The sequence below is a fragment of the Seriola lalandi genome, unplaced genomic scaffold (assembly GCF_002814215.2).
Source record: "Seriola lalandi dorsalis isolate HSWRI2012SDOR001 ecotype SW California unplaced genomic scaffold, Sedor1 jcf7180002054682, whole genome shotgun sequence".
Taxonomy (NCBI): domain Eukaryota; kingdom Metazoa; phylum Chordata; class Actinopteri; order Carangiformes; family Carangidae; genus Seriola; species Seriola lalandi.
The window spans coordinates 202514-215710 of record NW_019525235.1 but is presented as its reverse complement, the minus strand read 5'-3'; the positions used below and the strand labels follow the sequence as shown (position 1 = coordinate 215710).

General features: G+C 41.2%; 2 protein-coding genes across 2 annotated transcripts in view; one reads left to right on the top strand and one right to left on the bottom strand.

Moving 5' to 3' along the window:
- Window positions 1-7558: 7558 nt before the first annotated feature.
- fibina (fin bud initiation factor a) lies at window positions 7559-8696 on the top strand. The gene has a single exon (XM_023422608.2). The coding sequence runs from the start codon at window positions 7627-7629 to the stop codon at window positions 8254-8256; it is 630 nt and encodes a 209-aa protein (XP_023278376.1). The 5' UTR covers window positions 7559-7626; the 3' UTR covers window positions 8257-8696.
- A 3247-nt stretch (window positions 8697-11943) lies between these two features.
- Window positions 11944-13197, bottom strand: part of tmem276a (transmembrane protein 276a) — a 2721-nt gene continuing 1467 nt past the window's right edge. Inside the window, exons 2-3 of the mRNA XM_023422609.2 lie at window positions 12962-13099; window positions 11944-12808 (exon numbers count right to left, since the gene is read on the bottom strand). Coding sequence (XP_023278377.1) covers window positions 12561-12808; window positions 12962-13099 — 386 coding nt within the window. The 3' untranslated portion in view covers window positions 11944-12560. The remainder of the gene's footprint in view (window positions 12809-12961; window positions 13100-13197) is intronic.

The following is a 13197-nucleotide window of genomic DNA, read 5'->3' as shown; positions in this document are numbered from 1 at the left end:
TTTCAATGACAAACCCACTATTTGAGTTTTGTAGGATTTTCCCACTACGTTATGACTGTTTACTGCCACTGACGCTCAGCCCTCGTCTCTAACTGCTTTTCCGTTCATGTCTTGTCGGTTAAGGCTTCATTTTTTACAGAGAAATCTAAACACTGCAGAAGAAACACGCAAAATGTCTGGTTTGTTTTGAGCCCTAATGACAGACGCTTAATACTTTTATTATTTCCTTCATTCTGTCTTACTGTTGGACGCCTACACGAGGATATTTCCTTTCACCTCTTTGACCAGCAGACGTTCCATACTGGCCTAAAAAGCTGTGGTTTCACAGCAGAGCAGAAACCGATTTATGCTTTTCTATCTCGTGGTGCTGCCACTCCATATAAAGGATGGTAGGTGTTGTGTGGCACTGGAAAACTTAAATAGGGAATATTAAAGAAGCATTTTTATAGGAAAAGTCCATGCAAAAAAAAAAGAAGAGAGAAGAGAAAAAAGCCAAGAGCTAAAGAAGAGTTTAGATCCTTCACTCAAGTAAAAGTGGCAATACAACAATATCTAAATACTTCATCTCAAGTAAAAGCCCTGCATTCAAAATCCTTCTTCAGTTATCCAAGTACAGAGCTATGTATAAAAAACACATTATACTGCACATAATTTCTCTTTATCTGACAACATAATTTTACCTCTTTATGGGGAATTTCGGGGAAGGAACTGCTAACAGCCCACAGACACATGGCAAGGACCCACAGCTAGACACTGATTTCTCTGCACGGGACCACAAGACAGAACTGCAGAACAGTTTTAACATCGTCTCACAGCAATCAGTCAATCAGTGCTAGAGGTAATGATACACACCTGCTTTTACTGTCATTGATTAAGCAGATGATCTTACACACACTAACACACACACACACACACTTAATGTTAATGTTAGGCAGCAGTGTCTAGTGAAAACGGGTGGGGAAGCAGCTTTTTCATATTTGTGTTTCCTATTAAAAAAGAGAAGAAAGATGCTCTGGTTTCAGTTCAGCTCAGTCGCCTGTAGCTGCAGCAGTTGGATGTTTTGTGCGAGGCACCAGAGTTAAACCTGTGGGTCTGTTTACCAACAAAACAGAAGCTGCATTATTCACATTTTGTGAAGAGCGGTTTTCCAAAGCAGACACAATTCCAGCCCAGCCTCGTATATAAGACTCGTGCAGACTGCAGACATTAGTTCTTGGTCTCTCCGAGGACCTCCAGGTTGCTGATATTATTCATACAGCACAGATTTACAGCGCAGGTTAGGAAGGTAATCACTGGGCCCACTGAGACTGTGGCCATAAATCCAACAGTGCTGAGGTATGAACGGAGCCAAGAATGACCAGCAGGGGCCCAAGGAGTCACAACACTGACGTCCACAAATCACGAGAGCACACAGCTAGCCGAGTACAGGAAACTGTTTGCAGCATTGTACAACAAGCTCTTTACTGTTCTTTAAAGTGTATTCAGTGAGATCTGTTATGTCAAATAACTGTTGGTGCTAAAGACAAAATAGGCTTCATGAAAACACTTTCCAATGCTTTCATTTGAGTAGTTATTTGTTTAGCCATGCAGGAGGCGTGGCTGCAGGGACAGCACTGACAGTGCGTTGGTGGGTCCTCCACTTTGGTCCACACTGAAATATCTCAACAACTATCAGACTGACGGTCATGACGGTGTGTGCAGACATTCATAGTCTCCAGAGGTTGAATCCTGCTGACGTTGTTGCTGTTTTACTTTATACCTGTAAACTCAGGGACATTCCGCTTTTTGCGTTGCAGATCAGCAAGTGTCAACATGCTAAACTAAGATGGTAAACATTATACCTGCTAAACAGCATGTTAGCATTGCCATTGTGAGCATACTGACATTAGCATTTAGCTCACATCACCACTGTGTGTAAGTACAGCCACACAGAGACAGACACAAGGCTGTGGACTCTTGTCAAGTCTTTTTCAAAGGTGCGTCCCCGTTCACAGGCTGTCAGCGTGTTTCTTATCAGTTCACTAGGTTAAAGCTTTTACTGGCTCCTCTTATGTGCTGAGGTCTATTCATGATGAGTTTTAAGCATCTGAACTGAGAGCACACCTGGAAAGCCTTGTTTAAATTATACAGAGCAGGAAAAGGGGAGGATATATGCGCCATAAACTGTTGATGTAGTTATTGTAGTATTTTAAGATTTGTGCCTACTGAATAAAGCATTTTTTGAGAATGCAACTGAGCCATTTCAAGCAATGAAATTGTATGAAAGTTTGAATACTTTTTGCTATAATGCTTTTTGCGTAACAGCTGGTGAAGATACAGCAGGGATGAAAGAGGGGTGAGATTCAGATATGAGGCGTGAGTAACAGCAGTGACAGATGAGTTGACCAGAGTAAAGCGTCCTGCCCTGAGAAGCTGCAGCCTCAAATTACTTTGCAGAGCTGGATGGATGAACAAACCGACATCTGAGCACTGGGTCAATTTCATTAATTCTGCACAGACTAGACATAATCTACTATGAAAACTTTGTAAATCATAATTTTGTGCTATTTTTCATTTATATGCAGGGTGCTCCACCTGCAAACCGATCCAACATCCAGCATCACACTATAAAATTTGACATATTGGATCTGCTTGTTCACCTTAACTTTGTGGTCTGCAGCACAAATTAATCTGTAAATAACACATTTTGGTTAGTTGCTGGCGGCCCTGATAGGTCACAGTTCTGAGTGTGATGATGAATAATTAACTGGTTTGCGTGGTCATCAGTATCGTCAGTTTAAATGAAGAATTGTGTAGAGATCCACTGAAAACTACAGTGAAGGAAAACCTGGGAACAGCATCATCCGATGAGACAGGGAACTGGAAATCATTAGTTATACAGCAACAAAACAAAAGCACTTCATGCTATGTCAAAATGCTTGCTTGGGGGCTGAAAAAGGGTTACACAAAGGTTGTGCACATGGGAAAAAGACATCCGGAGAGCAGACAACATAACACAAGACAGTATGATGAGCAGAGTGAGGAGGCTGAGCGACAGAACGCTGATAATTGAGCGACAAATAATTACGTTTTAACAAACACTGTTTTCTAAATTTCCAACAAACAGTCCTTCTTCACGTAGTTATTGTCACTGGAAGAGCAGAGTCAGGGCCTGAGTCTGGTAGGAGCTGTATCTCAGGATTATGGGCTGATAGGATGTGCTTCTACTGGAGGGGATCCAGAGAGGTGTCAAAGCTGAGGGCAGAGGTTATTTGTCATCAACACTGTTCCCTTTAATAACACTGTCAGGGGCATGATGGAATATTTCTTTCACCTTTGGATATACATCTGTGACCGTCAGTGACTTTGTGTCCTGTGGATTTGATGCACTCACTTTCCAGAAAGTTTGTGACCTTATTGCTTTTAAACATTGTTGAGCACGCGGGCTCATGAAAGTGTCATCAGTCAGCTGTTGTCTATAGGTGTAGGAAGAGAGAACAAAAATGTCTGTGGCGGTGATTATAAAGGGGAAATATAGGTGAAAAATAGCACCAAATGGTATGTCTTGTGGCAGTATTGCATTACGGTCTAATGAGACTTCTGACAATGGAATAATTACTTCCTCTGCTTCATTGAATCTCTTCATGGATGTATTTTTAATACACTTCACACTGCTCTTTATGAAGTGATCTGTCAATATTTGTTAAATTTTCTGCAGGAATATCTAAACTACACTGATATTAAAATTCCTCTCCAGACATGTTTTAAGGTTTAAGGTTTTCCCACATAAAAAGTGGGAGGAAAGTGGAAAAGTGGGGCTGGAAGCACATCTACACTTACTTCCTCATTGAGAAATCACGAGGCTTTAAGCCCCGCCCACCACCGCTGCTTGCACAGGTGAAACTTCAGTGCCTATCAAGATGGTTGGCAGAGGAAACAGCAGAGACTCTGCCACATGTTTGAGCCTTTGTCAGACCCAGACCCAGGAGTTTGTTGCAGAGTGAGGAGTTTGTTGTGCACCAAGATCTGTAACTAGAAGAGGTATCAGAAAGGTAAGCTAGTTATTTGTTAGCTTGTATCTGGCAGTGGCTGACACAGTGTTAGTAGCTGTGCTAATGCTAACTCTCGCTCTCTGTACTGACAATGCTTCAGGTTTATTTTGCCCACCCCGGTCTCCACAAGTTGACGGGATTGGTTCCTTAGGTGTGTGATGTATGAAACCCTGGCTGAATGAATCTGTGTTTATGAGACTGTCATTGCATCCATGGGTTCACTGCAGTTCCAAGGTGGAAATACTCAGTCATGGCGTTGACTGCTTGTTTCGCTCGTGTTATGTCTTGCATTATATAAAAAACACCATGAAAGGTGTTTTAAGAAGGTTAATAATGTGATTGTTGATTAGCCATATGTAAATGTCTTAATTCCTTTAAGAGCTTGCTGTAATGAAGGGCTACATAAATTAACCCAGATTCACGGCTGATATCTAGCCAAAACCTCTGTCTTGTGAATTATTAAATCTAACTGATTCTTCTGGTTGTGATGAGCATGAGGTCATTAAGATTCACTGTGAGTCAGTCTCTGCAGCCTCCCACACAGCCTGCAGGCACTCGACTCTCTTGCTCTCTCAGATCAGCACTGAGAGGAAACCCATCACCACCATCTGAAAGGCATCTGTCCAAACTAAAGCCCTCAGTCCTCTGTGTACACACGAACACACGCGCACACACACACAAACACACACACACACACACACACACACACAACAGTATACAGTAGAGGATCAACAAGAACATCCCTCGCAACTCCGCTAAATTATATTTGTTGTTGCATCTGTTGCTACATCTGCCTTCAGACAGCTTTGCCCTGCAGTAACCCGCTCTGTCTTGGCGAGCTGGTCAGTTTACTCCATCAGTGTTTATGACAGTGTATTTATTCAGGTGTGTAACTTATGAAGGAACAGGGAAAGCTGCATGCTGGGAAGCCTCAAACTATCTTTGCTTGTATCGTTCATTCAGCAGTGCAACAGTAGTTTTCAAACAAACAACTTTTTTGTCTAAAAAGCTTTTCTCTGGTGACCCAAAGTTAGAGAGGTAAATACAAAACACATGCATTTACTGGGTTTCCCACCGTTGCTCTAAAGTGCAATTGTTAAATATTTCCATAACTTCATACTGAATGTTATGACTGCACTATTGTGCTGCAGATGCCATGACACTGACTTTTTCTTTTAAGTGCTGACCCCTTGGTGACACCTTTAAAATCTGTCATGAGCTACTGTTGAGTCGTGACTCAGACTTTAAAAATAAATCACATAGAAAGTGCAACGTGTGTCTGTGACAAATATAGAGTGGAAAAGGTTTAACTCCATCAGCAGAGAGAATATCAGCGTCAGTTCAAGGTCCAGAGTAATATAAGTTCTGTTCAGTAATGCTGAAAAATACATTTTAAACCTGCAATAATCAATATTTCTATATTAACAATAGATCTGTGTGCAATGTAAAAGTGGTTGTTCATAGTGACAAACCCACAGAAAATTTTCAGGAGTTGGAGAGACCAAAAATAGATCTAAAAAGAGAGCAAGTATTGGACTTTCATTGATCATGTGGACAGAAACACAACTCCAAATTCATGATAATGTTACTGAGTGTCTGCTGGATGTGTTGTCGGTGTACGTCAGTGTTGTGTTTAACCCTGGAAAAAAAAAGATCACTGCTTTAAATACAGTTCAGATTGTATTTGAATACAAATACAATTCAGGTTGTATTTAAAGCAGCCTGCCTCCTAGTTATAGTGTTCAAGACGTAGGTCTATACAACAAGAGTTGAGTCGAGGACAACTGGGCTTGAATTTAGCTGCCTGTTCCAAACGTGTTTTCTTGTATCTGCCTTTCTGTTTTTTTATCTTTGATCACAGCTAGTTTTTTTAAATATATTTTTACCTGCCTGCTTGAACCCTTTTGGTTTTGTTTTGTTTACCTCTGCTGACTGCTTACCGCTTGCCAACCTGTGTCCCGTCTCTCGGGGAAAGTAAACCCTTTTTTTTATCCCCCTGCTCTAATCTGCTTGTTGGTCTCAGTCGAGGAAGGTGAGGGAGGGAACATGCGCAGCCAGCACTCCAGCCAGTAGCAGTGTGACCAAGCACATTTTGTATTTTCCATTCTTCAATTTTTTTGGCAAATAATCCGGTCTGTTATGTGTTATTTTTGAAAAATCAGTGTGTCTCATCTCAACCGTGTTTTGTAGCAACAAAAACACAAACCCCCTGCTGCTCCAGATACAGTATACGATATAGATGGATGGATCAAACAAAACTGGGCAGCTTCCAGCCCAGTGTTTGCAGCCCGCCATATGTTTCCAGTTTGTGTGAGTATACCATTGACATGCTGAGAGCCGTATCTGAGACCACCTACTGATGATGTAATTATCCAAGACAGGATGTGCAGTAGAGGGGATCATATCCCAGGGGACACTCCCTCAGTGGAGTAATGTAATCACCTGACTGAAGTCATCAGATTGAGCTCTAACTACTCTGCCCTAACTCTCACAGTCTGGGAATGCAATTGCAATGGATCTGCACTTTCTTAACATGCACTCAATCTGTTGTTTAAAGATACACATCCAAACCTCATTCCTGCGTACTCCTAGGCCATTTTCTCCTTTATTGCATGCATAGTTTTTTGGCATGACTTATTCGTTGGGAACTGAAATAATCAATTTAATTGTTCCATTAAATTTTTTTGTTTTTTTTTTGACAGTGTAAATGTTGACACATGGATTCTGAAAATGTTTATTAGTTTTATTTTACCATTAGGGAAATTATTATTGTTTTGTTCTGTTATGTGATCAGGGTTAGGCAAGACTGTACACTTGTGAGAAGGGGTTGGTGTTTGTGGCAGAGAGGATTGTATCCAGGCAGAGATTAAGTGTTTAATTATTAGTACTTAAAGGTGTTTGTGACTTTAGCAAAGACTCTTGGACTTGCCACGACTTGAGACTTTGGTTTACTACTTTAATTTTTTCTTATTGTTTTTATACAGTGACTGACATTAATGAGGCTTTTATAAAAGCTCAGAAAAGGTTTCTGGTAGGAGAAACACAAGAACAAAGTGTAGAGGAAAAAATGCAAATTGAGCTGCTGATTATGCACAAAACACAAGAGTAAACCCTGAAATTGCTCCTAATTTGATTGACAGGCTACATAAGTTAGTAAGTTACTGATAAATGCTGTAAAACAAACAACAAAGCAAACTGGAATAAAACAAATCCGTCTTGAAATAGGACTGGATGAGAGAGGTGAAATTATGATTTTGCACACATAAGCCAAACTGTCAGTTTATGTTGTGAATCCTGCTTCAACATTATGTAGTCAATATATATATATATATATATAAGATATGGGCTAATAATAGTCCTAGTGTAACAGTATAAACTTAGTCATATTGTTTCGTGTGACTATTGTTGGAAAGCAGCCTCGTGGCTCTGCACTGACACTGTGTGGTTGGGGGCCACGAGGGGCCCTCCTTACTCGAACAGACGGTCTGTGCCTTTTAGGTGACGGGGCGCTGTGTAACATGAGTCGGGATGAAAACTGTGCGCTGGATCCTGCTGCCAGTACAGATGCTGGTCGTCAAAGAGAGAGAGGAGGTACATGATGGATCCCGTCCCACTGCTGCTCATCATAGTCGCATCTTGGCCGGTTTGCTCGGCAGTCTACACCGGGCCCCTCCAGCCGGAGATCTCCAATGGCACTTTCCATCACTTCTTTGTCCCGGACGGGGACTACGACGAGACGGAAGACCCGGAGCAGTGCCAAATGCTGTTTAAATTCTCGGATGTGTATCCATGTGGTGCCTCCGAGGAGCGCGACTCCGTGGTGCGGGACGACTTCGTCATCACCAAGCTGCAGGCGGAGGACGCGGCGCGGCTGCTAGAGGGCATCGGCCGGACTGTGGCGCACGACCTGGACGGAGAGGACAGCTACGGCAAGTTCCTCCAGCGGGAGATCTCCCAGATCAGCGAGGCGTTTTCAAACGTGGACAAGTCTCTGCTGGAGCTGGAGGTGAAGTTTAAACAAAGTCAAGAAACTGAGCTGAGAGAGGAGCAGCAGCTGAACGGCCATGTAGTGAAGCAAGTGAGTGACATCAGGGACGCTCTGAGGGAAACTACGGACATCTCTCTGGGACTTAAAGATAAACATGAGCTCCTCGCGCTCATTATTCGCAGTCATGGCACCAGACTGAGCCGTCTGAAGACTGAGTATCTTAACTTTGGCTCATAGTGGGGTTAAGATAGCTTAATGTGTGTGTGTGTGAGAGAGATAGAGACCGGACCCTCCAGTTCAACAAACAACTGGAAAGTGCATTGTGGCTTATGAATACCCTTCCCAAGTATTTGAATATCTCTGACCTTGTGGTTATCCCCATTCCTTGGAACTTGTGCCGTTAAAAGGGAGCTCTAACAAAAACATCAACACATTCCTCTGAGTCAGGAGGGAGAAAGGAAATGTGAACATAAATTAGCTATGTCTGCTAGGAACCCTCTGTGCCACTTCTGTGGAAGAATTTTATTCAGTAGAAAGTAGGCTATGAAAACAAAAGTTGGATTTATTGGCTTCTGGATCAATAAACTGGCCAACTTTCTGTGTGTATGGTTTAAAGTATGATGTTTCCGATTATAGGGTATTATAACTAAGCAAATAAATACTTAATTTTCATCACATATCCTAACTTTGCCTTCTTCTTTCGAGCAAATTTTGGTTTTCGTGTGAAATTCATGTGTTTTCCATAGCGTGTTGGTCCTGAGACGTAGGCTACAACAGTCACACAGTGCTCTATTGTAAAACCACCTCCATCTTTTGAAGCTTGAGGTTTACATAAACATAAAAACCTTTGAAATCTGAACATTTGATCTTAGCAGTGGAAAGCGACCCTCCACCGTTGTCATGTCTTCATGTCACCATGCTTATTTTTTGGCACTACAAGTGGCAGATTCGACTGTCCCTTCAAGTGGCCCTGGTTAATTGGCTTCTGAGGTCTGTCGGATCCTCCCACTTCCATCTGGAAATCATCTGCTCAAGTATGAAATATGTTTGTCCGAAGGCAGCCGCTGTCATTATCATCTATTCTTTTGTCTGTCAGTCTTTTGAGTTCGTGGTTGATATGAAATGTTTTTGAACTGACATTCTGAGTTGTTTTAGATGGTGTCATTTTTCTAAAAATAGATTTATAAATAACACATAGCTTGTTTAAATCATTATCAAAATGCTCTGCTTTTGTGTTGACATAGCACATCTTATTTCAGACTCACTGTTTATGGGAGGAAAGTAGTTTGGAATTCCTGAAAGACATTAATTCTTCCCTCCAGGATCTCTCGTACACACACACACACACACACACACACACTCTCTAATCTATTTGCAGTGCCTTAAACTTAATATTTTGAATGCCTTTGGTAGTCATGTGTTTATTTTCTATCTTTAACTACCATTTAAAATGCTTTTCTTGTAGCCAACGTTTGCATCAACCACAAAGTAACTGCCATAAGCATGCCAACATTTTACAGAGATAATGTCTCTGCAGATGTGAGGGAGCCAGATGGGCGGCTATGGGCGCAACTGGGTGTGATTTCCTCTGTCTGGTTTTCCTCACAGTCCAGCTTCCCCTGGAGGACCCCTTTTTAAAAACAGCTCTCTGTAGCTCGGCAGAGCGCTGCGCTGCAGGAGCTCCATGTGCAGAGAAACCCTATATGTCTATATGGTGCTTAATTTCCAGGGGCACTGCTCAGGGCTCAGACGATTTGATTAAAAGATTTGGTTAAATTTTCCGCTGTGTAAATAAAGGTAGCGCGGCGAACGAAAGCTCCAGACAATCAGCCCATCATACTTAATGTCTTTTTTGGCCTAAATCATTAATTCCACCTATAGAAAAATATTTTTTCTGTAGTTTAGCTTCAGGCCCCTGATGCTGAGAAGCAGGGAGGTCTGAGTGTTGAGCCTGCTGTTAGAAGAATGTATTCTCCTCTGACATATCTTAAGGACAAACAAAGAAAGGTCAGGAATGCAGACCAGAGTTGACCTGAGAACAGAGTCATCCTTCTCCGTGCAGAGCACAAAGCCCCAAAACCACATGCCTCTGTAGCGCTGTTATTATTAGAAAGATGAGAGTGATTTGAATACTGGCTACTAGTCCTACTATAATTATCACTGCAGTGAATGCTGTTAACTACCACCTACCACCACTACTAATACCATTACCCTCCTTCAGCTACATCTGCTCTTTTATTTCACAGTCCTTGTTTGAGGAAAAGACGTCTTTGCTCACACTTTATGATTCTGACAAAATCATTTCAACCGGTTACACTGGGGTTTTTCAGTCTTCATCAGCGGGACCTTGAGTTCAGATTAGTTTGAAGAATAAACTTTCATGCTAAGTGTAGAATGAATCTTTTACAAATGTTACGAATATAACAAAATTTAAATGGTCTAACAGTCATATGTACATATATTTACTCAGACACAGTGGCTGTGTCTTTTAGTAAAAGTAGAAATAATGTACCACAGTACATTATGCAGTAAAGGAACTGCATTCAAAAATATACTAAAAATACATTAAAATATACTCCAAAAGTAAAGATACTCACTATCCAGAATGACCTATTTCAGAACTATATCACTGTATTATAATTATTGATTCATAAATATATCAGAATACATTATAATTTATTAGTTGATTACATTTTGTACAAGTAATTTGATAGAATATAGTGAAAAAATATGTACTTGGTTACTTTCTATCACTGCTCGGTCTACAATCAGTCCTAATGAGGTTTTAAATTCAAAACATACTCTTGACTTCATAAAATTAGACGTGTTAACTTGTCCAGAATATGTGGAGTAATTAGACTACAACAATGTTACATTACTCCTTGAATCTGTGAGAACATACAGGACGTGTAGGATTTTCTCCTCATTAGACTCGTGCTGCAGGTGTTTTGTGACCAGAGAGAGTTCAGTGCAACAACAACGTAACACTGCAAAAGGAGTTTATATGAATACATTTCACTGCGCTTAAGTAAAGAACTGCTTCTTCCCTTTCTGCAGTTTGTTCAGCTCATATACGAGCAATAGGCACAGGCGAATTACTGCTGCACTAAAACAATATAACTGTCCAGGCTACTCATCTTCCCGCTTGTCAGAAAGTGCAGATAATCTTATTTTCTGTGTTTTATAATATTCTGTGTACCATTTATTATATCATTAACTTGCTCCAGTGGTCAACATGTTTTAGCAGCATGGATTTCTTTCAAGGCTACAGCTGCATATAATAACAACTCTATAAAGATATTCAATAAAATTTGAGTAATACAATAGTGAAGAGAAGATGCTAAGGAGCGCAGAAACCTCAGGAAACGAGTGAAGCCAGCATTCGAATTACATGTCAGAAAGGCCTCATTTCTCATAAAAGTTGTGGGAAAGTAATTACAGCTCAGTGGCTGGTATGTATGTTGTCGATGGAAAACAAAAAAACAGTTTATTAAATCAATCGTAATACAAGTGCAAATCTGTGCAGTTGTCAGCATGTTTGTAAAGTGTGTAATCCAAGACCTTTCTCTGTAGTTATCTGGATTTCCTTTTTTTTATGGATCAGTGATGTTAATAAAGGGGGTTTTATTTCACCATAGTTCACAGCAGACAGTTACTTCACTTTTTCTGTTCTGTTTTATTTGGATTTTTTATTTTTTTCTTCAGTTTTGGTCACTGACTCAAGAATTCAACACTGACATTTGCAAGGGGCTGCTGTTAACATTCGCCTGTAACACCAACAGCTCTGCTGCAGTAAAGGTTTTGACTCCTTTAGCTGCCTCTCTGCCTGCTGACATACCAATAAACTCATGTCGTAATGCAAGAGGAAAGACAACCACAAGGTCGTTTGTATGATGTCTGTTTAGTGTCTAACACAGGAAAACATTTAGTTTTGCATGGCTGTTTTATTTTTCAAAAATATTTTGATGGGGGTTAGACCTCAAGAACAACAAACATTTCCCTCAAACACAGTTTGGTCTTAATGCTCATATTTTCCTTGGATAAACACAAATGCATCTGCATACATACAATTTAAAAAGTACATGTACATATCTTGTTTTGAATGGGTACATAATGATACACAGTTGCCCTTTGAAGTGTGACAGTACACATCCATAGATTGATCTTCAATACAGATTTCAAAGTTGTGCTATGGGTCTTCTGCCAGTGTTTCTTTTTCTTTTTTTTCTTCTCAAACTAGCAGATTTTACAGGAAGAAAATTTGTATAACTATTCTCCTCTTGAAGAGCAAGCAATAACACTGAACAGTTCATTCATAAAGAGGGACAGAAAAAAAGCACCAGAGGAACTGAAATCATCTTCAGTCAAATGTCACCTCTTTTTCATTTTCATGTGAGCGAGAGCCAGTGTCCTGTGCTTTCTCTGTGCCCAGCCGTGTGAAGGCTCACTCTGCTCTGAGTCCCTGGGTAAAACTGTCTCTGGAACAGGGCTCATCACTGTTTCAGGATGAGACAGGTGTCTGTTAGATGTGCGGCAGCCTGTCAGACACAGCCGTTCTCCTGCCTGGGCTTGTGCACCACAGGGCTGTGTGGAGGGTAGAGGGAAGGAGCGAGTGTGCACAGGAAACCAGCCAGCAACGTAAGGCCCAGTCCTCCCCACGCACAGAACATAGCCCAGCCATAACCGTGACTGATGTCTTCGGGTATGCCAAACATGTAGCGAGGATATCGGGACAGTTCAAAGTTGATCCCGGCCACACACGTGCAGAGAGAGATTATGCAGCATGTCCCTGCCAGAGAGGAGGAGAAAAGCCAGTCAGACATCACAGCAACCCAATTTCATCTCCTCTGATGCATCATTTCACCAGCTTTTCATTGATAAAGACCCTGCTGCCCCTCTGTGGTGATTCTGGGTAGTGCTCTTTATGTAAAGTACATCTTACCTCCCATGAGGAAGAGAAGTCCAGCGACATACTGCATCAGATCATGCTCCTTACAGCAGCCCAGCACGCCGATGATCCAGCCGAACAGGATGATGGATATGGCCATGCCTATGAAGCTCGCAGTCATCCTCTGGAGGTCTGCAAAGCGCACAACACAAGTAACAGTGTTTGTTGGGGGATGATGCCAAGTTTCTTTGCATTAATTCATCAGATATTTTTTTTTTTTTTTTTTATAA